Source organism: Augochlora pura, chromosome 7 (genome assembly GCF_028453695.1).
Source record: "Augochlora pura isolate Apur16 chromosome 7, APUR_v2.2.1, whole genome shotgun sequence".
NCBI lineage: Eukaryota > Metazoa > Arthropoda > Insecta > Hymenoptera > Halictidae > Augochlora > Augochlora pura.
The window spans coordinates 16310764-16337622 of NC_135778.1; the positions used below are offsets into that span (position 1 = coordinate 16310764).

General features: G+C 44.3%; 1 protein-coding gene and 1 long non-coding RNA gene across 4 annotated transcripts; one reads left to right on the forward strand and one right to left on the reverse strand.

Annotated features, from left to right (window-relative positions):
- Positions 1-18: 18 nt before the first annotated feature.
- Positions 19-4324, reverse strand: LOC144472131 (uncharacterized). The gene is made up of 3 exons (XR_013494385.1): positions 4194-4324; positions 3772-3952; positions 19-142 (listed from the first exon to the last, which is right to left on the reverse strand). It is a non-coding gene; the product is annotated as an uncharacterized LOC144472131 (long non-coding RNA).
- Positions 134-25770, forward strand: LOC144472130 (uncharacterized). 3 transcript variants are annotated; one of them, XM_078184896.1, is made up of 2 exons: positions 134-1663; positions 25663-25770. In XM_078184896.1, exons 1-2 carry the CDS (start codon positions 1384-1386, stop codon positions 25698-25700), a joined length of 318 nt encoding a protein of 105 aa, XP_078041022.1. In that variant the 5' UTR covers positions 134-1383; the 3' UTR covers positions 25701-25770. The 3 variants fall into 3 exon arrangements, with proteins under 3 accessions (XP_078041022.1, XP_078041020.1, XP_078041021.1); XM_078184894.1 differs by lacking the exon at positions 25663-25770 and adding an exon at positions 4203-4333; XM_078184895.1 differs by lacking the exon at positions 25663-25770 and adding an exon at positions 3651-3782.
- The last annotated feature ends 1089 nt before the right edge of the window (positions 25771-26859 follow it).

Here is a 26859-nt window from a genome sequence, read left to right on the forward strand (position 1 = left end):
CAATTGCGATACCTCCCGAGTGTTTGAGACATTGTATTTAAAACGATAAAATACATTTGCGAACTCTCTCCCTTGATAAAGCAGCATTTACGACAGTCGTCCAGTATTTTCCCTTTCGATATTCACTGCCGTACCTGCAAATCTTAAAACGGGTGCACACTGTATCCTGCAGAATTTATTATACATCGATTGTACCCGAACTATCGCAAAGAAACAGCCTGTGGATTGCGCATTATATTTATAACAAATTAAGATCTTATGTACATAGATTTCCACAGTTCCGTGCCACACGCGTACAAATAACAAGAGGAATATTTTCACTGAAAATGATGATCGTATATGGAGGGAGGATTCAATTAATACATCTGTAAGCTAATTTTGCGAGGGTGATGTAAAGAATCGTATTAACGTACGAGGAGCTGATATTTTCACGTTCGAATGAATTCGCACTTTTCAATATTCAAAGTATGATGTCCGACGGAAAGATAATCGCATAGCAACTGAATAACAAGAAATTATCGAGTCAGTATTTTGTACCGTGCGTTGAAATTACTTGAACACGGTATACACAGTATAAGTAACATTGAAGCACACAATGCGGCCGGAGAACTTGTCCGATTGCACCAGCATCGAACGCGAGGCCGTGAAATCGGCAACCACATAGATGTAACAGAGCGATGGCATCGATCGAAAGTCGATCACCGGGAAAAGTGATTTCGGGCCGTGTCAGTGGTACAGAAGACGATCCGCGGGTCCTTCCGGCGAGAGTACGGTCCTGGAACTCGTGCTGTCAGAGCGCAACGGTGCGCCGGACGCTCGCTTGACTAAGGGAGTGCCCGTCCCGATGCAAAGTGTAAGTGAAGTGGCCTACAGACCTACATTTGTCTAACGTTCGATTTTTTTCGGGCCGCCGGACAGGAGGTTAATAATCCGCGCGGGGCTCATTTTTCCGCGGGCGTGTGTGATGTCGCTGTTGTGTGATATACCGATGTTTGGTTGAAAGAGACGGTGTAGTTTCGGTACGCTCAGACGGCGCTGGCCGGCGCGGGGAGCGTAGTAGTAAAAAGAGAGGAGGATAGCAAGAGCTTGCGCACACGAGGAGAGACGGAAAGAGAGAGAGACAGACGAGAAGAGTGGGACGGAGAGGGAAAAACCGCGGGCTAGCGGGAGAGAGAGAGAAAGAGGGAATAAGACCGACCGACCGACCGAGCGCGCGCTTCTCTCAGCTAGACAGAGAGAAAGAAAGCGAGACAGCCAGATAGATAGACGGGGGTGAGAAAGAGACCGAGGACAAGTAAGAGAGTGTAGGTGTTCCTCGAGAGAAGTGCGTGCGCTCGGGAACGACGTGCAGGAGGAGGGACCCCCGTCTGTCTGTCTGCTGGAATGCACGAGGGCCGAATGGCTACAGGGACAGGGGAAGGTGGGGGCCACACGGCCCTCGAGAACACGACCACGACGGCCCTTACGGAATCATCATCTTCCTCCTCCTCGGTACCGACGATTCTGACCGAAAACACGGCCGCGGCCAATCTGGCTCTGGCGGGACCTCAGCAGCCGGGTCTTCATCAGGTACAGCAGCAACAGGCGCAACAGCAGCAGCAATCGCATCCGCGACCGCGGGTCAGCCTGGTCAGCGATCTGCCACCAGCGAACGATGCTGCAGGTAACCTCAACAACTCATTTCTATGGCCCCGAGTTCTTTGTTGCCGTAGCATACCGCTTGCCAAACTCCTTTCTTCTGCTTCGCTCTGTCTGCTTCACTCTCACTCTCCGCCGTTTTCTCTTTCTCGCTTTCGCTTTCAGCTGTCTCCCTCTCTTTTCGCGTCCGCAATCTTTCGTCCTCTTCTCGCATCCTTCTCTCGCTGACGTTACACGTTGTCCCACCGCCGCCTCCCCCTCTCTCTCTCCCCCCTCCTCTCTTTTTCTTTCTCTTTCTCTCACGTTCACCCAGCATCTCTCTCCTGCCTGGGCGCAAGCTATCCGTCTCTCTCTCTCTCTCACTCGATTGTTCGCTATGCCGCATTGATCTCCCTCGCTCTTTCGACTCGGTCCACTTCCGAAGTTACAGGTACTACACGCGGTCTCCCATTCTTCCTCATTGCCGCAACGTGTGAGCACGATGTTTTTAAGCGATTCCGTGACTACGTAGTCTCCGTAACAGCCGTGCATCTCATCTGCTCGCGCGCATCCAGCAACAATGGAACACGGAACGTGGCGATACACGTTTACGCAGCACTTCGTTACCACGAGTGCTTCCGATGAAACTTTCAGGAATGAATTTCCTTCGGCGATGGTCTAGCGGACACTCGGAGCCCGTGAATCCTGCGTCTCACGCCGACGAGTTTCGTACCTTGAAACTAACCTCAAAAAACGAACACCGAGTTCGCGTGCAGGTCATACACAGCGCACGCGAATTTCGGTGCAATGTCATAGGAACGTTTGCAACGGAAACATTGCCGAAGAATATTAACGAAGTACGATCTATCTATCGTCGGCATTCACGGCGAATGTAGACGCGAGAATAATATGTTTGTTTCTGTAGTAATTTCTTCTCGAATCGGATCGAATCGATGATCGTGCGTGGCACGGTCGACGCGACCATTCAAATATTCGCGGCTCCAGCGACCGCGCCATGCGGTATGCGCAACAGGCGTTTCGGCGCAAATTCCAAAGCGAGGAGGCGAACGACTGGGCTCCCGCGGCCTCAGATTTAGAACAGATAGCCTCCTCCGAGCGTTTCATTATGAGCGTTACACCGACCCTTCGTGGACAAAATAGCGATTCGATGAAATCAACCACCGTTGCCTTTATTCATGCCGGCGTGGACCTCGTCCATTTTCGTTCCTTCGCTATCCCTTCTACTTCGTCATTCTCTACACCGCGCGTATGCATCTAGGAAAGATCGCGAGACGTGTTTTTTTTTGCTAAAACAATGCCCGGTTATTGCCTTTTCACGAGCTCTTTCCACACCGCGTCTCTCCGGCCGTCTCTTTTTCGTCCCGTTGCTATGTTTACCCGGTCGAACGAAGGTTTCACCTCGTAAAAGTACCTCGTCGACCCGGCGACTTAACCCCCTCCATCCCTTGGCCCGCTGGAACGTGAATCCGTGTCAAAGTGCTCCGTCGGGCAAGAATATCTAATTACTCGGTAAACAAGTAGCTTTCGCCTCGCGAGACCAGCTGCCTGCTTCGCAAACGACATGGTCCCCGGTGGTGTTGCATCGAATCGCTCATTGTGCGCGGGGCTCGGTCGCAACGGAACCTAGGTGCTGATCCAGTTGGCCGAAATTATCTCTGTCAGTCAACCGATGCAGCTCGCGTCTCTTCAATCAGTTCAATTATTAGACTGCTGATTTTATGCATTTATGGTAGAAACGTGTAATCTAAAACAGCGAAGAGGCGGATAGAAACTAAGAATGTCGAGGTGTTCGTTTCGGCTTATTAAAATTATTAAAGAAAATATTGTGCTCGGCTATTGGCAATTAATTTGGCAATTAGTGCAGACAAAACTTATTTTTCATAAGGTTTCGCAGTCTAATTACCATTCTTTAATTACTTGTGGCCTATATCTTTCTTCTATTCTTGCGTTACAATATTTTGTACCCTGAAGCTAGGTCCAAGGCATGTATAAATCTGATGACTCGGTTTTAGGTTGCTGTGTTGCTGCTTTTAATAATGATACATTTAGTTGATGGATATATTAATGTACATATGAGGTGTCACGTGGAACAGAAACGATCTAAATTTTTTTACGAATGACAAGAAAACTTACATCTCACCTAGTCAGAAGACGAAGTTCACGGTTCCCGAATCTTCCATTTGTGCTGAAGGAAACAGGGTCTTTGTCTTTGCGAATATCATTTCATTCAGTTGGTGGAAGCGCTTGTAGCGTTTCCTTCAGAAATAGTTTTGTTTCTCCTTTGGCGTTGGTCCCGTGCCAGTTAGGGGAGGACCTGAACAGAGGAGAGCAACGTGTTAAAGCGAAGTAGAAACTTTTGGAACGTATAAGCTCTGGTGACAAGACGTGTCGTCGGTTTTCGCCTCTTTCGTGCCGGCACATGGAAATTGAGTCGATTATATACAAATGCAGTCAGGTGACATTCTTGTTATTCCGTTCCGTTTGTTCAGTACCACGGCTACATTAACATCAAGGCACATTGCAATTAAAATGTTTTTTAATGAGAAAGCAAATACCTCGTTTAGGAGCAGTTCGTGTCCGATCTCCCTCTCGAATATTTTCTGCGAAATAATGGTAAACACAGAAGGTTCTTTCGTTGGAACGGGGATCGAGGAAAGAATATGTGCTGCGTTAGAGACGATTACGTTCCGACTGACCGCACACTGCCTAGTAACGTAAGCTGTCAGACAATTGTATTGATATTCCCTAGCTATCTAGTTTTATCAGTTAGCAAGCTATTATTACCATGAAGCCGGTCGGACGAATTTTACCCTCGACTAGATTACAGAATTCCTCTATTTTAAAGGACGCAGATGATATCTCGATGTAGCGCTCAGAAAGGGCATCTATCAGGGCCTAGGACAAGTCCTTAACCAAGCGATGAATTATTATTTTGATTGTTATTCATCTTGGAATATGCTTGCTACTAGTCATCGTAACTACGAAGAAAATGATACGGCAAGGGGTTAAGAATGAAAAAGTGTCCACATTTATATAAATATATGAAATAAAAACGAATTTCGCTGAATTAAATTGCACGCACTTTGTTTTTGAAATAAATCGTAAGCGGTTAACGGTATGCGATGAATTGTTTCATTAAAATTCTACAGTTTCGCCAAGCAGCACCAGCTGTTACATAGAATCCAGCGAGGCTTTAATTCATAATTTCTTGAAAGACAGTTCCACCGGCGTGACAATCTCGAACACGGGGGAATTAAAATAGCATTCCGTGGCAACGGAACGATTATTCGTACGCTACTCACCAGACGAGCGTGTGCGAGTCGAGCAGCGGCTTGCGGTTTAATTTCCTTAACCGTGACAGGGCAATCGATTCGGCGGAAGGTGGGTCAAAAAGGAACCCCTCGCGTAGGGAGCTCCAATTTCTGGGCTCCCCCTCCGCGCACCGTCGGCCGCGATAAAGATGTCAAGTATGAATATTCATGGCTCTTGCCGGCATTAACCATGGATAATTAGCCGCGGCTTGGCATTGCGCGATTACGCGGGCTCGTTACAAGATAGCGACTCCTCCGGCGAGACTCAAGGGCGGTTCACACTCCATTTTCTCCGATCCGCGATTAGGTAGCGACGTTAATACACTTTTTTTTTCGTCTTCTCTCGCCTCCCCGCGCCGACAATTAGCCCGCTCCTCGACGAGCCCGGCTCCGCGGCAGCTGGCGTTAAATCCGCTCGAGCGTGACGGTTCCGTACGCAACACGCTCGAGGTCTGGCGCGGACCCGCTCAAAAGAATCGGAAAGAATAGGCGAGACACCGGGAAGACCGACCCCCCCGTCGAGATTCTTTCAGAGATACAGTAGCGTCGGGGACACTCGCGACGCTTTCATTGTCTTCGTTAGTGTCCAGTCTAGCACTCTTTTTTTTTTTTTTTACAACTCCGACGGCTTTTCGGGTTTCTTTCGTCTTTCGCCATCGTGTGCCCTGCGCTCGGGAGCTTTCGACTTTCCATCCTCGTCGCGATTCAATCCGTCGACCAAAAGAAACCTCGGATCGGTGTAAATTTTATTTTATATATGCAATCTTTTGGTATTCAAGATGTTGAACTGCGTGGACACCTGTATATAATTATCGTGTGTCTATATTAACCCTTTACAGCCGAGTGGCGAGGCTGTAAACTCTAAGGCTTTCTAAACTCTAAGAATTTTTATATCACGTTTCAAAATGACTTTTAATATTACCAAATCAATTTATATTTAAATTTAATTTTATATGTATATAATACACTAGATTAAGCAAAATGGAAATACACTATAGATTAGATAAACCATTGTGGATCTCGAATTGAATTGGCTCCCATTCCAAAGGGTTGCTATTTAGAAAGCTACGACAAGGTTACTTGCAAATAGACTGAGAAAAGTACAACTATGTATAAACGGTAATTGAGAAAAATTTCAATCATGTACGAAGACCAATGTTTACCCGTAATTCGTGTAATGTGTTTTCAGTATTCGGGAATTAACGAGCCACTTCACGCTGTCCGACGGTTTATTCAATTTTCGAAATTTCTCCGTTTTAAAGGCGAAGTTAAAACACGTGACGACATTCTGTTGATACAGGGAGAAATTGTCTGGCCTCGAAATGGGCATCGTTCCCACCGGTACCCATAAAGTGCCGGCTAAAAATATCATTTCAAATATCGAAGGAAGTCGGTATTGTATTTCTTGCAAAAGAATTATCAAACTACGCAACAGTTCGCGTTTTAACCTCGTTCATTTATATTATCGCAAGTTATGAGTATACTTGTTGAAAACAGTTGTCCGATTATTCTGAAATTATTAACTTCTTCATTAAATTATATATTTTATGAAGGAGTGAATTTAAACGAGACGCGAGGAAAAATGAAATATGCAATACAATTAGAGCTCTGGCTAACTGGTTAAAAATTAAATTAGAATAAAATTAAAATAAAATTTAAAAAAATCGAAGTTACATTGAGCCCGTAGAGGGTGACTTGCAAAACTGTTGAGTTTGCCCCGGTTCGACGGCCAGTCGATTTTGCCAGTTATTCGAAATTTCCCGAGCTCGGTGTGCGGCCGGATGAAAGTAAAAGTCGACGAGCTCTCGTGGACGCGTGTGCGTGGAGAAGACGCATTTCTAGAGGCTTGTCACGAGGATGCTTTCACCCGATGTCTCGGGAGAACCGCGCGATGATGTAACGAGCGTTTCGCGTCTCCGTAACATAGACCCATTTTTCGCATCGTCGGCAACCTGTTCTACACGGCTTCGATTATCGCATCGGGCACGATAAACTCGGGGGAGGCCGGGCCATAGCACGCGACTCGCTCCAACTCGCTTCTGCTCGCTTCTACTCCCTTCCTATTCGCTCCTATTCGCTTCCATTCGCTCCTATTCGCTCCCATTCGCGCGATCTCCGGCGCAGGGAGATCGGCCTTCCCCCCCACCCCCCCTCCCGATCGCGATCGTTCCGCGGCCGACCGCGAAAAACGCCGCGATTCGAAAAGTTACACTATCAAATCACCGCAAACGAGTCGGAACGATACTTCCGGCTGATAATTCCGCGCCGTTTCCTACGTTATCTAGTGCACCGCTAATTTCGCAGTATCGCGGCGTTGGGTTACAGCTGATTGTGTCATTCTTGAAAATCGGAAGAGGAAAGAGATCGAAATTCTGTTTGATAACTATGCTTTTTTCGCGATTATTTCGCGCGACTTCCCTCCTGCTCGAACGCTGATTATCAACTGGTTCGAATGCGCGAACTATCACGCTCCGGGAGAAGCCGAAGGAGAGACTCTCGTCGGGTGTAGAATTAGGCGCGTCAAATCATGCCGGTCGAAATTACCGATTCTCGAGTTTTCATTTTCAATGTATCAAAATTATGGAAACGATGGTATATATATATTCCTCGGTTCAAGCTTATATTGTAATAAAAATAAGCAACACTTGTTGATCACTGTTAGAGCTCGGTAGGTTTAATGTTAAGCCATCGGAGTAATTGCGAAAATCTGTGCCTTCGGCTTTATCTGTCTTTATCTCGGCCAAGAAAATTGTATACGAAATGTTGCGAAGGCTTTTGTTGTACATTTGATAAATATTTCATTATTTTAAGAGGCTCTTATCGTCGATCGTTGCTCGGAGGTATTCTCGTGGCAGCAGGTGTCAATCCCAGACGAGGGAACCGAAAACAATTTCATAATATCCAGAGGAAACGTTAATCAATTTATCCCGTCAATGATAGCTATCCCTCCCCTTTTCTAGCTATATAACAATTAATTAGAAAAGTTCTACTTTAGTTCCTTAAAACTTACCTACGTAACCAGAAATGTCGACAAGTTCGTCATATTCATCTTACCAAAGATGCACAATTTCATCCTGTTATTCTTGCTCCGCTCGGGAAACGTCGACTATTTATCCGCAGGTGACAAGGACGTAAAAAAGCAGCAGGTTGATTCGGAATAATTCAGAGGCACGCCGTTGGAATTCAGGCGGCGAATAGTAGCCGGAGCCGGCAAGATGGAGAACGATCATCCCCCGCGTCAGAATGGTCGTCACGTCCAGCGTGTCGGAGAGTACACTCCGGAATAATTTCCACTACTTTATAATGCCAGTATTTTAGCCCGGGACCGGGCGGGCCGGCCGGGAAATATTGCGACGTTTACAGTCAGGCGCAATTCGCCCTCCCGCGGAGGGTGAAATATTGGTCCAGTAAAAGCTGGCCCGGGACTTTTACTCCTCGGCCGGGGTGTGATGAAAAGGGGCAGCTTTCGGCGTTGACGTAAGTGTGCCGGCGCGTGCCCGGCACGAATTCGGCCGGATCCGTCCTTGCCCGGAGAGAGTATCCGTTTCCTTTTAGGGGATGCCACCCTTTTGCGACAATGGGCAGCGACAACATCTACCTGCTGCGAGATGCACTTGTTGCAGACAAGGGATCGGCCCGTGTTTTGCGCACTAGTAAATCACGATTCTCCGCTCCGCCGGTGATTCTCGGGGTCCGCGGGGGCCCTTCTTCGGCACAGGTGCTGCCCGGCCCGGCTACCCCACGGTGTTAGGCACACAATCGGAAGTTAGCTAACTCTGTAAATATTGACTTTCACGGTTGCGTTTGTCCTGCCGCGTTCAGTTGACGCTGCGATTCGTTCTATTCGGGGTGCCGTAGTTTACCGAAAGATATCTCGGCTTGCCCGAATCGTGCATTCTCCACGGGAATACTGTTCAGGGATCTATTGCCGGACCGTAAATCTTCGAAGGACGGTACTGCCATGACCGGGACATTTTTATTTAGGACAAGACAATGGAAAAACTAAACGACCTATCCAATTCTGGTTTGAAACACACTCGAGATATCTGTTTTCTTATCGAGGCAATGCACAGTGTCAGTGATTTTCTTCGACGTTTACTTCGTTCATTCTTAATTTTGATTGAAAGTTGCATATCGTTACAGTTACACCCACCTGGTTCTGTTATAAAAGAATAAGATCCGCACTCTAGTCACAAAACATTCCTATCTCTTCACGACGATATACTCGTCAAGAACAGTTGACTAATTAAAAGTTAACTACAGGAGGACAGAATTTTCTTTCTACTCGAAAGAACGGCATAAAATCGGCCACCGGATCTGCGCTAAATATGGCAGAAAATCACGGACAGTCTTCGTCGAAGTTTCCGTCGTATGGCCGCCGTAGGGCCCCTCGAGCGGCATAGAATGACGCAAGAGCAATTCCAGCGAACAATCCAGCAATTATTCAGGGCAGTCCGGTCCCGCGAAATACGTAGAGCGCCAGAAATCGTTTCCAGGAGATTCACTTTCATTTTTCCCCGTCGCCGGCCAACTTTTGGCAGCAGAGTTGTCCAACAATGGCCACACGACCCTCCTCTCTCTGGCACTCTTCCTGGAGACCGCTCTTTGCTCTCGTAAACGGTTCGTCCCGGCCGTGACGACTCATTTAAATGGCGCAGCTTGTTTATTTCACCGAGGGTAGCTGCCGGGGCCCCTCCGGTGTCCCGTTTGCTAACATTGTGCAACCGTTGACACTGTTGTCCCAACTCTCGCCGGGAACGAGAGCCGTCCGTCGCTCGCTTTCCTACGGGAATTTATGGCTGGCGGCGCGCGCGCGCGCTCTCTACCTGTTGCCGGCACTAATGGAAAGCGGATAATTACTTTCGGACTACCTGCGAAAAATCCGGCGACAGAGACGCGTTGTCGCGCGTGGCTGCCAAACTGTTCTACCGACTATGTTCCATGCTTGCTGTGTTGCTCTTCGAATAGGCCGGCATTGAAGGCTTAATTATCCTTTCCATTGATGGGCGAAATGAAAAAGATCAGCAGCAGGTAATGTCCACTTTTGTGTTAACTTGACGTCTTTATATTATATTTATTGCAGTTGAATGCTTGCGATGATACGTTCGTTTGAACTGGGCAATTCTAGCACAGTGTACACTCGCGTATTCGTCAAATTAATAATATAATATGAAGTAACGCAATGAGCGAGATACGCGATCAAAGTCTGGGGAACGTAAACAAGAAATACACGTTGCCCTGCGGATCGGACGAAACTGAGAAACCGACGGTTCCCAAGCTCACGGCGGACACAACAGTCCCTTCGACCGTTCGACCGCGGCATTGCCGAACGCTCGAAATCAAAGCAAATGTTCAACGCGTCGCAATAGTCACACGACACATCGTTGCTCTCCAATAATATTCTTATTACGTAATAGTACTATGTTAGTTCTCACGTTGTTTCGTATCATAAATCTTACAAAGATGAAGGTGAATTAATTAACGTCTCTTTAATTTTATATAAATTACAATTTCACAAAACGTTATGTATAAGAAAATCATCTTCAATTCTTGCATTTCGAAATTTTTCCAATTGAAACAGTAAACGCGCGGTAATGTTCATAATAAAAATAGCATAATAAAAATAAGAGGTACATCATGATCGTAAAGTACATCGTACGAAAATGTTGAAAGTCCGATTCACGGGAGGAAGGCCTCTCGTTAAGAGAACACAAAAGGAGAATCTCTTGCGGCTCGCAGGTGTTTAGTAATTCAATTATTATCCGCAAGCATGTAGTATGTTAATTGCAGCGGATTTTGCAGCCGGATCGCGTTGTTGCGTGTCGTGTTTGGCCAGGAATCGTCGAGAATCCATCTTCGTGCAGCAGTGCTGGGTTGCTCTTTCTCTCTCTCTCTCTCTCTCTCTCTCTCTCTCTTTTCGTTCTCCTCGGCAGCGTGATTACAGTCAGATTTATGATAATTAACGGGTTCGTGGTGCACGGTGTTAAAGAGGGAACCAGGCGATGCCGTCGCGAGGCACCGGTGCTGAACCGGCGAGCACTGTCGAAATCGTTTAATTCGCGTGCGATGCGTTCCCGAGGCCCCAAATCAACATTTGCTTTCTTCGAGATCCTATGTAATTAGATAACGGCCGGTTTATTCGGGACTTCTGGCGAGTCTCCATTTCAGACAACACTATCTTCCTCTGTGTATCGAATGCAAATAAGTGGAGATCAGCGGTTGCGTAACCGGACCGTGGAACTTTGGAGCGAAGCGCTTTTCGATTTTGTGCTGAGATTCGGTTGACGATCATTGTTTTTTTTTGACACTAGCTTTACGGAGCACCGAAGAGTATTGTTTTGATAGAGTAACAAATTTTCCTTGCATTTTTAGAGATGTTTATTTCAGTATTTTTCGGAAGAAACAGATTCATTAAATAACTCGCACATTTGGTAATTTTACTGTTCTGCAATTTACAATTTTACAATTTTACAATTTTGCAATTTTACAATTTTACAATTTTACAATTTTACAAATTTACAATTTTACAATTTTACAATTTTACAATTTTACAATTTTACAATTTTACAATTTGCAGTTCGAAACTGCTATATCGCTATTTGAATCTCCTATCAACAAATAATTCCCAGTATCATCAGCTAATATTTTCGTACGTACAAACAGCTACAATTCTATACATACATATGGCAATAAATAATGCAAAGTGGAAATGCTGTAGGTCGCAGAGTATGTCCTAGATTTTCCTTGAAAATGGCTTCGGGTGCAAAGGTTTAATTGTACGCTCCCTCTTACCCACCGGGCAAGTTTTATTTGTTTAAACGTTTTGCTCGTCTCTGCTGCGTCGTGATGTAATACTTGAAAAAAAAGGGAATAATCACAGACGCTGTTTCACGCGACGTTATCTACGAAAGGGATGTACCTGGAGGACTTGACACGGACAAGAGGGCACTCGACAAGAAACAGGCTTCTGCGATTAAGAAGCGTGAAATAGCACAATCTCGATTGTATAATACAATCGAAAATCTTTAGCGATAATCGGCCAACTGAGATCGAAATTCAACGTCACCCGACCACAAACGCAGCATTATCTGAAATCTAGTTCACTTGTCAACGACCCCCACCAAGAAACTCTGTAACACCGGGAGATACCAAACATTTTTGTCAAAAATTTTCGAAAAGTATTTGAACGTTGAAATCCTGACGAATTTCTTTCGAGATGCTCGACAAAACAATTTAACGCACAAATTCCCATAATTGGAAAGCGAAAAGGGTTCGCGAGAAGAGTCGGATTTAACCAGAACACGGCAGTTAACCGGGAAAACGATGCCGCAAGAGGAGCATAATTCAGTACAATTTTTTCTTTATGGCTGAAAGCAACGGGAACGAATAAAGGGACCTTTCGTCGTAACCAGAAGAAACGAGGGCCGTGTCGGTAGCAGCAATTTTTACGGTCCGCGGCGTTCGGCATGTATTTTTCTTTCTTTCGGAGGCCGTTTTTCTTTCGCCGCTCCATGCATGTGTCCGAATATCGGCGACGTGTCCGTGTACGTGGCTCCACCGTTCTACGTAGACTCCCACGCCACGTTAAGACGATGGGTCGTTTCTCCTCCACGGCGGTCGCTATTGAATCGCTTGACCCACTTTGATAAACTCGCATTGGAATAACTCAATAACACCAAGCCCAGCCAACAACAATAATTATTATTCAACGTTCCCAGCAGGCTGCGCGGCACCGGTGTATATGGATACACCGTTGGACAATTTATCAGTTCCGAACGTTCATCCCCCTTCGCGTTCGCGGCGACTTTTACCCTCTTATCCGTTGCATCCTAATCGAGCAGCCATATGCGACGCCGAGATCGCCATTTTCGGCCTTCACGACGAACCAGTAGTCGAAGTAACGAATTCTGTCAAACTCGAAGAACTTATGCAAAAATAAAAAAATGCTTACGTCACAGCTGATATATATTGTGAAATAAGGGGACAGGTACTACCTTCTCTTTATTTTTCGCTTCGTAAATAATGATTATAGTTGGCAGAACACTGTCTTGTCGTCAGATATGTAGATCATACATAGATAATCATAAGAATGGTCGAGAACAGTGTTTTCGTTTAAGCATAATCATTACCTATAGCCAGAAAATGTATCGATCGCGAGTAGCAATTATTGATGTACAGAATTTTATTTTTAGTTATCGACGACGGTATCGACGATGGGCACTTTGTTTTCTTACCTTTGACTGTGGCCAATTACACGTACCGTTACTTACTTCGGGCCATCGTCGACTATTATTACGTTACACTCGGTTGCATGTAAAAGTATTTAGAAATCGTCGACACGACCGCGAGGTTCTCCCATCCGGTAAACGTTGTAACCTTTGGTTGCACACGATAAAAAAGAAAAACGCGCGGAGGGACCGTGGAATGCAATTTTCGAGTCATAATCGAATCGTAAATAATCGTTACACCGATCCGGCCAGATAAAAGCACGCGAGATAATGTTTGATGCAAGATTCGCCCAAAGCTAAGAACACATAAAATATCAACAATATCTGACGCGAACGACCCAATATCATTTCGTATCATCTTAATCGAGTAAACAGAGAGAACAGAGTTTCTCGGCTCTCCAAACACGGTGACGCCGAGAGGTGTTTCCTCCGTTTATCAACGGAGATTTATAATTTTTCGCGATCGAATCGAACGAGCAACGCGCTCGAGCGCGCGATGCTCCGTTTTAAAAAGTATAATTTATGTTAAAGCCGTCGCTGGTAAAAATACACCGGATTATCCCGGCTCGAATTCCCAAGGGGTTCGTAATCATTATTTCGTCATTACCGATTTATTGGGAACACATATAATTGCATGCGGCGCGGTTGCATAATTGCATTGTATTTGCAAGTGCAAACGAAACGCGTTTAAACGACTGCCACTCTCTGTCTCTTTTCATCATCTTCGCGCCTCGCACTCTCTCTCTTTCTCTCTCTCTCTCCTCTCTTTCTCCGTTTCAGAAACGGTGACTGCATCCTGTCCAGCCGCGGAAAGTAGTCCGCATTGTGGCACATTTTATGCAACAATGTGACATAAGCCAAAGTTTACGATCCTTTTGTCTACGACGGAGAAAAATCGGATTGCGACAGCATTTATAATTAGTCGTACGTTTGAATTTTTTTTTGTAGAAATTACATTGAAATTTCGAAGGGATCGGCAATTAAGCGATATTGAGAATATCGTTGCTCTAATTCGATTCTAAGATATATCTAAGTAATAATGTTCCAAGTTTTATTAATTTGGTTTTCGAAAATAGTAAAATATTATCCACACGAAATTTTTTACTATCGTATATTAAATTTATCATTGTCTATACTTCGTGGACATTACGAATAGGGTAACTTGATTTTAGATCAACCACTATTGCGCTAAAATTCTCAAAAATCTTTATAACAATAAGAGCTAATAAAACTAAAACAATTTAAAGCTATATCAATATTGCATTATCCAGATAACAACTAATAATATATATAATAGTAATAACAACTAATATCTCCGAATCGCGTATTTCTTTTAAATGCCTCAGTATCGAGCTGGTAAAGAAACACATGTATAAACAATGCAACTGTTCTGTTTAATATATTTCGCTATATTACGCGTTTATGGGGCGCGGATATATAATACAATAGCAACCCTATCCGCGGCGAGAATTTCCGGAGAGAACGGTTTTAATTAGCGGAGCCGCGCACGTATCGTCTAAATTGCGTCTCCTAACTTGTGGCGCCCTCGCGACGACGCCGCGGCCGTCTAAAAGACGGAAGGAATCGCCGGACGTAAGAATCGCAATAATCCGCCCTCGCGGAGCGCTTGCGCGCGCGTCGCGTAGCCGCCTCGAGGGTGTTAAAATGTTTAGCATCGCGGAAACGTTCGATTTGTTGAACCATGCGCGGTCGGAACCGGCTGGCATCGGCGATGCCAGTCCTCGAACTGGTCCCGATTCGGCTCCGCCGAGGACCCCGGCTACATAATTTTTCAGTTTACGAGCCCGCGACACGCCACCGGAGCATCTTATTTCCCCTTAATAGGTTCCTTGAACATGGCAATCGATTTCAACAGACAATTTCACTCGTTTATTAGCCACGCACACGTTCCCCCACCACCGGTCGAGACCTAATGAGCGGACTGCGGGTCTTTATGCAAATTTCGGTGCTCCGGGGGGCCCAAGCGAGCACAGTCGACTATTTCCCGACTGAAAAGACTGGCCGAACGTCGATTTAACGCTTCGACTGGCAACGCCGACGGCATCGAAAATTTTATAGAATCGAAACGCTTTATGTAACGCTTGATTATTGCCGGGACGCGTACAAACGATGCGTACCATATTGTTCGATTTACGATTAGTCTTTAATTTACGATTATTGTAATTGGCAGGACTGGTAATTAGTTAGTTATTTATATTTTTTAAGGTGCTTTGGCGTACGTAGTACCTCGTTTTACACCGAGGTATGTAATTACGAAGAGTCGATTTAATAAATCCGTTTCATTCAGCGGTCATGGACGGACAAGAGTTGGGAAATTTGTTATTTTAACGACTTATTAACCCTTTGCACTCGAGTGGCGACTCTGAGGCACCAGTAAAATTATTTTATCACGTTCCAAAATAATTTTTATACTTGAGTCTTGAATTTAATAATGTTGAAAGTGAGACTGCTGATCTGAGTCACAAGAATCAGTTTCATACGTATAAAGTGTACTTTGTTATATAAAATAAAAATGCTACAAGTCAGAAAAATTATTTTAGATTTATTGTTAAAATAACATTGAGTGCAAAGGGTTAAGTTAACTAAATGAATTCACAATTCTTTAATCATCGTATAAATCTAACAATGTATTTAATAAATTCTAGCAATCAACGTGGTACTATCTCGTTCCAAGTGCTTTCGTTGCCGAAGATACGAACAAAATCTGCTCGATTAGATAAAAAAGTCGATCGCAGAAATAACGAATTCGTGGTCGTCCACGTTCGGCGTTTACATTTTCAGTTGCACTTTGCACGATCGCGTTTGCAATAATCGCGCGAGGATCCGAGCGCGCGCGTTCAATGGGAATGTTTTTCTAAGGTGTTCTTGTGCTTAATGCTGCGTCGCGGGGTCAATCGTGACCCAGATTTCCGTGACGCGCGCGTAGTTTCGCTGTTTCTGCCGGCTCGTTTAAATAATGTTTACGTTGGATCGCGAGAGAATATCGTCGATTCTTGGCGATCGACGATGCTTGGAGATCGACGATTCTTGGAGATCGACGATTCTCGGAGATCGCGGATCGATGAACAGTTCTGACCATTTAATTGAACAGCTTTGACGATTTAATCAAATTAGCCACCGTCTTGATTATCGGGGTCTTTTCTTTTCGTTGATTATAATGATCGAGGTTTTCGTTGCTACTAACCGGCCACCTTGTGTAAACGGTTCGCGGTATCGCTAGGAGCCTATCTGATCGTTAAAGAAGGATCGATCGGCCGAATATAGTTAACGGACATTCTTCGAGCTTTTACGAGGCGGGTTTCAAGGCCGCGACCCAATTCCTTAGGAAAATTAATTCGCTCGATGTCCGACGCTTTAACGTCAGCTTAATTTTCAAACATAATTAAGGATCATTGATTCGAGTGGCGGCGTCGCGGCTAGCACCTTCCCTAGCGTTACTCTCATTCCGATAAGCTGATACTATTCTTTCATTTTTCTCTAAATTTTCGAATGCAAAGATGAAATACGTAATATTAAATATGTAATACGTAATATTTCATATGCAATTATAGCATGTGATGTTTCGTATGTAATTGTAACATGTAATATTTCCTACGTAATATTTCATACGTATCATTTCATATGTAATTATAATATCTAATATTTCATATGCAGTATGTAAATATGAAGCTAATTATGCCCGGAAACGAAGCGAAGGCCCAGCGATTGCTCATCTCATAGTAATTGGCTCTTCACCACCTGTACAGTATTTTATTAGATTTTCCGACGAATGTTTCGGAAAATATATTTTTCACTCAATTCTCTCAAACAGTGATAATGCAGCGAATCGTACAGTTGTCTAAACCCTTGAACGTTTCAACTGAGTAAATAATTTTTCCTCTGTTTTTTTTTTTTTTTTAAACCATCCGGGGAAACACGAATTTCCATAAAGTTCCGCAACTTGATAAGACCTACAGTAGCATGTCGTAACAGTATATAGCAGCACACAAAACCGCTTGCTAAAGCGACTTGTTCCCAGCAATGACAACTAACGGCCGAGATGACGATCTATTTGAAATTCCACGTAGCAACAATTTGACCGAGAAATTTGCGAATATATTAGTCGCACGGAGGAATCTAAGAATTTTCGTATGCAAGGATTTTTAAATTTTTTATTTGAGAAATTAACACGTCTCCAAGCACAGAGATTAATAAATTTTCCGATCGGAAAAACGAATAAATTTTGTTACGGTGAAATTGGAAAAGTAATGAACAATTCGAGGAAATTTTAAAACGAGAATTTAACAAGTCATTAGATAGAGATGTTAATCAGTTTTCAAACAGAGCAATTTAGAACCAGAGACATTAATAAGCGAAATTCGAAAATGAATAACTTAAGAAACTGGAAAAGACAATTCGAACGGAGCGATTGATTTTCGAATTAATGAATTAACAAATTCTCAAATGTGTAAAATAAAAGGATTGTTCAAAGTCGAGAGAATGAAGCTCGAAGCCCGACAGAGTTCGCAGCGAGCGAAACAGCTTGCAGGCGAAGGCGCAGACGAGGCGACTCGCGTCCGGAACACGAACCACCGAAATCGAAAGTCTTTATCATGGATCGCAAGGATCTAGGTGACGAGGTTTCCGTCGATCGCCGCGGCACGGCGCTGATCGGCGATCTATCGCCGAAAATGCCTCTCTCTTTTATACCGCATAATTCTGTGCCCCCCTCCCTCTATCGGCCGTCCAATTCGACAAGCCATCCCTTCGTTCTTTCGTTGGTCTTTGCGTTCGCTCGGCTGTTCTCGCTCGCTCGCTCGCTCGCTCGTTTCTCGTGCCAGTTATGATGAATTCGATTGGGTAATACCGGCGCGCCGCGGCGAGGCACGAGAAGTGACGCCACGGGACACGGTCTGTGGTTTTTAATACGCGTCCTACTTTCTGCTATCGCTCGCTCGCGCGCGCGCGCGCTCGCGCCCGCGAGACCAAGCGAGAACCGAGCGATGAACGAACGAGCGTGATCGCGCGTGCATCATCCCTCCCTCCTTTCTCCCGCATACAAGTCCGTCCACTCACTCTCCCTATCACTGTACCGCTCCTCGCTCTTTCACGGGTTTCCACCGACTTTCACGAAAATTCCCGCTATTTTGGTGAATTTACCACGCCAAGATGTAAATGTTCCACGCCACCTGTGCCACTCAGTTCACCAATCTTTAGAACAGAGTTAGACTTTGCAGCCGTTGAAGTTATTCGCATTATTGTAGGAATAATTTTACAATCTTTTTTTCTCGAATAATTTCGTAATCTTTGGTCGAATGTTTCACTCGAATAAAGAATTATTTTAGTCTTCTATTAAATCACTTATTCCAGTAATTATACAGCTTCTATTCGAATAATTATTCGAATAATTTTTTGATTTAATAAATACTCAAATAAATAGATAAAGTATATTATAATAAAAAATAATAGTCTCCTTTGTTTAAATTTATCAAAAGGAGTCTCAGTTCACGAAAGAAATTCTTTTCCAACTCCATGCCTTATAAAACAATCTATGAAAACAAGAATACTCGATTTGGATCAGTGGCCACCCGTTATCACCTGTTCCTGCACCTCGTCAAGCTTCAAGAAAGTCGGGGGAACGTGTGAAGTTTGCCACAAAGGGGAGAAGCAATTTAATTAAGGGGTGATTAATCGCTCCGGGATCATTAGTCGCCGAAGAAGTCCTGTTAGCATAATTTACGATCACGCTGCTGTAAACATCGATCGAGTATCATCGATCGCGTCCAGTACCAGCATATTAGAAACGACGGTCCCGACGCCTAATCGGTAGGGGTGGATGTATTTCAAAAGTCGAAGTCGGGGCGATTGAAGCGTCTCAGGATTTTCTGAAACTTTCTTGCCAGCGACTCGTCGTCGGCCGAAGCTGTTTATAAAGACAATGTAGCGCGTTCCAAGTCTCGGCTGCGCAGCGGTCTTTGATCGGCCTATGAAAGTCAGACGACGCGTTTGATATTCAAAATAAGTATTTATAGAGTCGCATTTTCGATTTGGGATCTATGTCATTGCTGCACGACTGTGGCCGACGATCCCGTTGACAGAAACGTGTCCGTTAATTATGGGAGAACCGTTCTCGAAAAAGTGGCGAGATTATTGTTGCTTCTGCTCGATTTGCTTGTTTCGACTGTTCGGTTTTCCTCGACGGCCGAGGAATAGTCAATAATAAATTCGTAAAACGAGCTCTTTGTATCTGCGAGAGGCTTTGGCACTGCCAAACCAGTCGAAATGACTGGTTCCAGGTTTTTTCCTTTACAACTTCCCGGTGCTGTAAAAATGTTTTGTCGGAAATTTTTATGCGAACTTCGTCGTTCAAGCATGTATATTTCGATAAAAATCGTGGGATGTTCAACACGAAATGTGCCGAGATCTAAGAGTGATTGACACGTGTTGCCTTATAAGAACTATAAGATTCAATTTATTGAAATTTCTGACAATTTTGATAATAGTATCGTCACATTAAACAAATATATTCAACAATTACCAGTGTAAACAGCTTTATAATGTCAATACTTGTAATATAAAAAATTTGCAACTGGTTATTTGATGTTTGGTAGTATATTTAGTGTTAAATAAATCATGTTTCGGGTAGTTTCAGTGATAATAAAATATTTAATGATAATTGTTTTACGATGTTTTACGTAATGATATTTTAATATTGTTTTTACTATGCCTCTCACTCATACCATGATATCAGATTATAATACTTTCACGTATTATTGTTTCAAATACAAAAGACAAGCGAGCGTGTACAGCATTGGATGGACGTCGCGCGGTTTTCAATGAGAAGATTGATGAAAATCCTAGAGTACAGTATTTTTATTACGGTATTAGCTTGTCAGAAAAAACGAGTCCGAAGGTACACAAGTGGTACCGGATAGCAATCGACTGACGCGTCTGTGCATGATGCACCGTTTCCCCTTCGAGAATCTAACGCAGAATACTCTCGACTGTTGTCCACTTTGAAACCTTCGACAATTAAGTCTCCGAGCGAAGAAAACCTTCTTCTACCACTTTCCATTCGTGCTTGCATAACGAATTGCTCACGTCAATTTTTACCAGTTAGTCACATCCTGTATATAAAAAGCAACGAAATTAAACGAAAGTCTCCGGCAATCGCGGATCAGAAATTTGGTACGGATCTGTTCATCGAGTTAAGGTCCAATTTATAACTCGTTAGCGTTTCTTTAAACAATTTTTTAAACAAAATCATCGTGAGAACGTGAATTTATTTTAAATTGATTAATAGTAAGAATGAGAGGCGTTTTAATTGGCACGTTTTCACCGGGACATTACAATCGTTTGCATCGATTGAATATCATTATAGGAAAATGGAATGGTATTAAATAAGTAATTTGACTCTCTGAATAAAATTTAAATTAAATTTATATATATAGATATTTCTTATATTTTGAAAGTACCGAATAATATTTCGATTATTAGGATCTTATTTTGAGCTGCAACCCCGCGATGTCACTAATCCCAGAAAATGGATGGGGGTCGTTCTAGGGTTAAACGTCAATTGCATAATACATATTATCGCCAGTGTAGTCACACAATGTCTTGTTCTTCTATATAAACCATTATGCATACAAAGGGTTTCCCGTTATTTCAATAGAAATAATAATAACAAGAATTCCGTGAATCAAGTTCTCATGGCGTTACAAAGTTTCATACTTCGGCGAATTTTGAAAATCGTCCGATTTAATCGAAACTATGCGTATACCGTTTGCAGCGAGAAACGTAGTATGTATCGTTCAGCGTTTCGGGCATTTCGGGGGACCGCGCGGCGCGCGAGAGTGTCCGCGCGATCGCGTCGCGAGCGATAGAAGCTCGTCGGATCGCGACCGGGGAAAAAAGACGAACGCATCGAGGCCGTGGCCTGCGGGAGCGAGCTCGAGCTCACGAGCCGCGCGCGAGATAACGCGCGCGCGAGGCGAGGCGAGGCGAGGCGAGGCGGCGCGGAGCGGCACGCCGAGTTGCACAGCTAGAAGGACTGAAATTGAAAGTGGTCGTCCCACTGGCCCACTGACCTGATTACCCACTGACAATGACACGAATCCTTGCCTCCCACCGGGGCTCACCCTCCCCCGCCGTGCCCCCCCTCCTCCCTCCCACCCTCCCTCCCTACCCCCCGCCGGAGGCTTTTCCACCCGGCTCTCCCCGCGGGTTGCCCCGACAGTTCGTCCTACTCCCTCGGTCGCCGTACGTGGACGTTATAGCCGGGCGCCTTCTCGCACCTCTCCCGGCGGCCCGGCGCAGGCGTCGTCCGCCGTTTCCACGCGAATCCGACGAGGACGCGACGCCTTTTTATCTTTCGGGGGACATACGTGGATCGGCGGTGCATTCGCTGACGCCGCGGCGAGCGTCGCGGCGCATGCAAAACCTGGGGGGCGCACGCCGTTTCCAACAAATGTCGCCCGGTGACTCGGCCGAACGCGGCCGAACGCGGCCGCGAAGGGCGCGCACGGTCTGTCTGCACCGGCGTAATCTCGTTTCGGTAATTTGTTACCTGAACCTTGGAACTCCGAGTCTCCCGACGCCGCGTCTCTCTTCGGGACAAATGGCTCGGCCGTGCTGCAATTCTGCATTCGTCGCGTTCGTTGGGGCTAACGTCGCGGGACGACGCTATTTTTTTTTTTTTTTTTTAATTCGTTGTATGTGGTGTCCCAGAAATAGGTACCTCGCGGTCGTATTTCCCCAGGCTCCGGGGATGAGGTCGCGCGAACATTGGTCGTTTTCTGCACAGGTTTTACGCGATTCTTAAATTAACGAGGTGTGTACCCTATGAAATTCTATGAAACGTGTCAAGTTAACATCAATTTAACCTCTCTTGATTGGCGATGATCATCGAGGATGACGAAACTTTTCATTTTCTTCTTACCTCGTCGACTTATTCTTTCGTTTCGTTGTGCGCGGTCATACTTTTGGAATGACTACGATTTCTGCTGTCCCCGTTTTACTTTATTAAGACTTTTGTCTGAAGGGTTGTTGCACATCTGGGCGAAAAATGTCGAAGCTGATTAGTGTACTTTGCTAAAGTTTCAAGGACAAAAATAAACAAATCTTTTGAATCTTGATAATTAGAAAATTTAAACGAAACTATTACTTATCAAAAATATAAAGAACGCAACAACATTTTTACTTGGAAACGATTCATCGTTCCTCACAAATTTGTTACAATTTTTCTATAAGTATGCTACTCCAATATTTATCAGACATTCCTGACGATCCGAGAAATGAGTAAATTTTAAATAAATAGAATTAACATTTAAAAGTCTACGAAGCACACAGAATATTCCGGCTTCGCTTGAAAGGTAAAACCACGCGATGTTCCAAATATGTATATTAACCCTTTGCACTGGAGAGTTCCGGTGCGGTAGCATCTAAAATTTATCCCCATTGTCTCCACAGCGGAGCCCTCCAGTTGGATAATAAATAACAAATGGTTCCCAAAGCTCTCGAGTATGAAAGGTTAAAGTACCTTTTTACGTTATCATATTACTTTGTACTTAAAGAATTATTAAAAAATAATTATTGTTTAGAAAAGCTTCGAGCGCAAAGGATTAAAATATCATGAATGGTGACGAATCAGTAAAGAAGGCATTTTAACCAAGGTTGGCAACGTAAAACGCGGTAGTTTCTCGAATACCTTCGTTCGTAAGGAAAACAGTGGGATAAAAGCGATCCTGCGGCCGTCGAGCGAGAGTTAAAAATGCTAGTTGACAGGCTTCACCGCCGTTTTGTTTGTTTAGCATGACTTCGTGGTTTCGCTCTTGTCTCCGTTGTGAAACGAAAAAGGGGAAGCCGAACCGTCATCAAGGGTGGGCCGGCTCTGATAAATTGCAGCGTCACCTTCAATCGGATCATGCGACCGAGTTATAGAGATTTCACTTCGCTGTTATCGCCGCCGCTATCCCGGGGCCCCCGTCGATGTTGAAACGGTATTGTGAACCGCTAACGGAGGCTGCGCGACTGTTGTCACGTATCGAATCTGTTGGAGAACGTTTTACCGATCACTTGTCGGCGTCTAACGAGCCACGAGTCATTAGCAGACCGCGGTTCTTTGCGCGAAAGGAACATTCCTTACATTATTTGCGAGAAATGGACTCCGTGGTTCTTTCTCTAACCCTGGAACGGTGGGGTGTTCGACACCCTAGTCATTTGTTTTATAGTAGAAGTAGATACCGATAGTTGTATTAGTTTTTAATTAAGAGTCAAGATAATGTGATTTTAGTTTTGGTATTATTTCTATAGGTCTCTCGATGTGTCGCGCACCCCACGCGCCGCTTAGCCCGGACCATGGTTAATGATTCTTTTGTTGTGATTACAGTAGATCGTAATTAAAGTATTGAGTATAAATAAAGGGATTCTATAATATTTCTTAAACATTTCCTTTAGATATCCCAAACACTGTTATTTCATGATATTATATGAAGGGGTGAATGAAATCTAGTTTAGTCCTGATCACGTCCTCATGACACATGTATGTCCGGAAACGGTGGACTGGCCCAACCGGCGCGTCCGCCCTATTTCGGAACTAAAAACCACGCGTCGTTCCTCCTCGTAGCCCCAGAATTGTTTTCCCTCGCGTTGCTCAATAAGTGGAAGCTGCGCGGATTGGGGGAGTAAGTTAGGCGTCGGTAAAAACGTCGCCGGGTTTTTTTGTCGCCGGCGTGTATTTCTCACCGGTTGCGCAATACTTCTCTGCCATACATCTACAAGAGGAACAAACGGCGTTACACGTACACGATATTACAAAATGAGCGCGCAACAACATCGAGTCTCGCGCGCCGCGCCGGTTCGGAACGGCTTTCTAATGATTTATGCAAGCGAATCGGCCGGCTGCTACGTGAAGCGACTGCCGACTCCCTCGGCAGTTTCCGCGGCCACACCGTCATAAAATGGAACACATTTAAATGCGGCGTAGCCTCGCCGACGCGCGTCAGCTGATTCTCGAAGTCACTATCACTTGGTCATGGTCCACGATCTAAACCGCCGCAACCGCGCCGCGCCGCGCCGCGCATCCTCGCCCGTCTCGCTCTCCGTGTTCCGTTCTTGTTCCTTCCGCCCGGCGATTTCAATGCCGACCCGACACTTTCTTCGCCCGTCGAACCGGCTGCCGATGGATGGCGAAAACGAACCGCCGCCGTCCGCGCTCGGGAATCGCCGGAATTCTTCCACGGCGCTACTACGAAACTGGGCAAAGTGTACGAGCGTTTCGAATACATATTTGTTCGAGGCAATCAGCCGGATCGGTGCCTTTTAGCCGATTATATTATTCAAATAATTTACTATTTAAACAATACATTATTCTAATAACTTTTTATCCGAATAATTCTTTATTTAAATTTTTTTTTTTGATTCACGTAATTCTTAATCCAGAAATACACTACGAAAATACACTTTATATGCCAGTATTTTCGTTTAAATTTATTATTTTCCGCATGAATTCTTGCACGAATAAATTCTTATTGGGACAGATTTTTGCCTAGATATATTTTTATTCGATTGAAAAATCGTTTTATGCAAAATCCTTTATTTATGCTAAATATCCAGTGTACAATAGATGTACACTAGGTATAACAAATCTGTACAGGAGTAGTACAGGAAAATGTAATAAATGAGAGAGTTAATTATTGTTATAATATCAGAACAAAATTATAAGGTCCATGGATGCGTTCAAGCATGTTTAACGCTTGCCTTTGTTCACTTTGGAACATCGATGCATGAAGAAAAATGATTTGCTCCGCGCCACAGTCCCTCCGTAGCGTCGCGTCGCCGTGCTTAACGAGGTCGAATTAAGGTCCGCTTCTTGCCGGCTAATTTCCTCCGTATATTTCCTGGCGGACGTGTCTTGCAACATCGTTGCTCGTAAATCGGAGATACCGAAGCACCTCTAAAAATTTTATTGCCTCGGTTCTATCCGGACACGGTTGGTCCGTGCTACGTGTCTTTTATTCCCCGCGATACGTGGCTTTCGAGAGAGAGAGAGAGAGAGAGAGAGAGAGAGAGAGAGAGAGAGAGACCGGCGGACTGAATTTAATTCCGTTTAATGCCACGACCTCCGGCACAACGAATTTCTTTGTTTTATTCGATCCGGCATCGGCGAGCGTATGGTTCCTTCGATTGCGAGAGCAGCTGCCGCGAAATTTTTACCGATGCGCTTCTGCCGAGTCTCGAAGGCCTCTATCTTTGCCTTTCTTTGACAATCGAATGGATCCTTGCGACGAGAACTGGGTCATTTGTTACATTGTTTTATCGATTTTATTAAATATAATATTTAACGTTTCTTAGCCTTTTTGTGAACACGGTAATTAAACACGAGAAATTAAATTAATACTTTGCAATCGGTGAAGCTCGTCTAAAAATAGCTCGATCATTTCATTTTTAAAGAATAACTTCAACGAGAACCTTTGATTTCGAAACAGGTACTAGAAGACTGTCGGCGTCAAAATCGACATCTTAAATTGATTTCCACGCTGATCCTCCATATTTGACTTTTATTGGGATTCGAGGAACTTCGAAGAAGTAATTCCTGTAAACAAAATACACTTTTTACGACATTTTTGACTTTTATCGTGTCCGTTGTTCTGCATTGCAAATTACAGTTTATTGATTTATAAATATTGAGAGTTGGCGCGGGATGGAGATAGGAACTGAAAATGGAATGAATTAATTGAACGTTTGTCTACCGGTAGGATGCGCGCGCGCACACACACCTCGGTTACCGAAGAAGGCGAAAAGCGGTAATTTTTATGCGACGGCCGGTTGCTGTAATAACAAACATCATTGCTGAAAACGAGCAGCTCGCGTGCGAACACAGGCGCGGGACGGATTGTAATGATTCATGGAATGTTATTAGACAGTGTTTACAGAATAGACAACAAGGCCGTGCGTGAGATCCCCGGCGTTATTTGCAGACGATATTTAGTACCGTAGCTTTTGTTTATTGAACGCGATAGTGGGACGCGCGCGTCAGCGTGGTGCATCGTTGCCGGGGTTCCGAGACGATTGACGCTTCGGCTGCCGCAGTAACAACCTCCAAAATTCATTATTTTTATGAATTATAAACTTAATTACAGCGAATTTTTATTATAAATGTAGATCGCAACAGGTTTTTAATAGAAATTGAAATCAATTAATTCTAGTAAAATTAAAAAGATAAAATAGGTCAGATTAAAAGTGACCTTTCAAATCACATTAAACAATTAAATAAATTGGTTAAATAATTATTAAAATTGGAGGACCCCAATCGGCGATCAGATATTTAATTTTAAATAAACATTTTTAATAGATCTAAATTAATTTCAAACAGCAGGATAAAATTGCTTATGTGTTCTAATGAAAATTGATTTGTCGTTAGCCGGCTGACAACAATTTCTTCGGATATTCTATTCGAGTTCTGATAAGAAACCGATCTTACATCGTGCCGTTTCCTCGAGATTGCTTCGACACGACTATATCGCGAAGCTAATTGATAGCGGTGAGGTCTTGCCTCAGCCTTGCCCACAGCGAGAGAAAGAGACGAGGAACGAAACGCCGTGACTCATCATCCACCACTTGCTCATTAGGACCATTATCTCTTTCTCTCTTTCGCGGCGATGTTGGCCAATTGGGTGGCACGC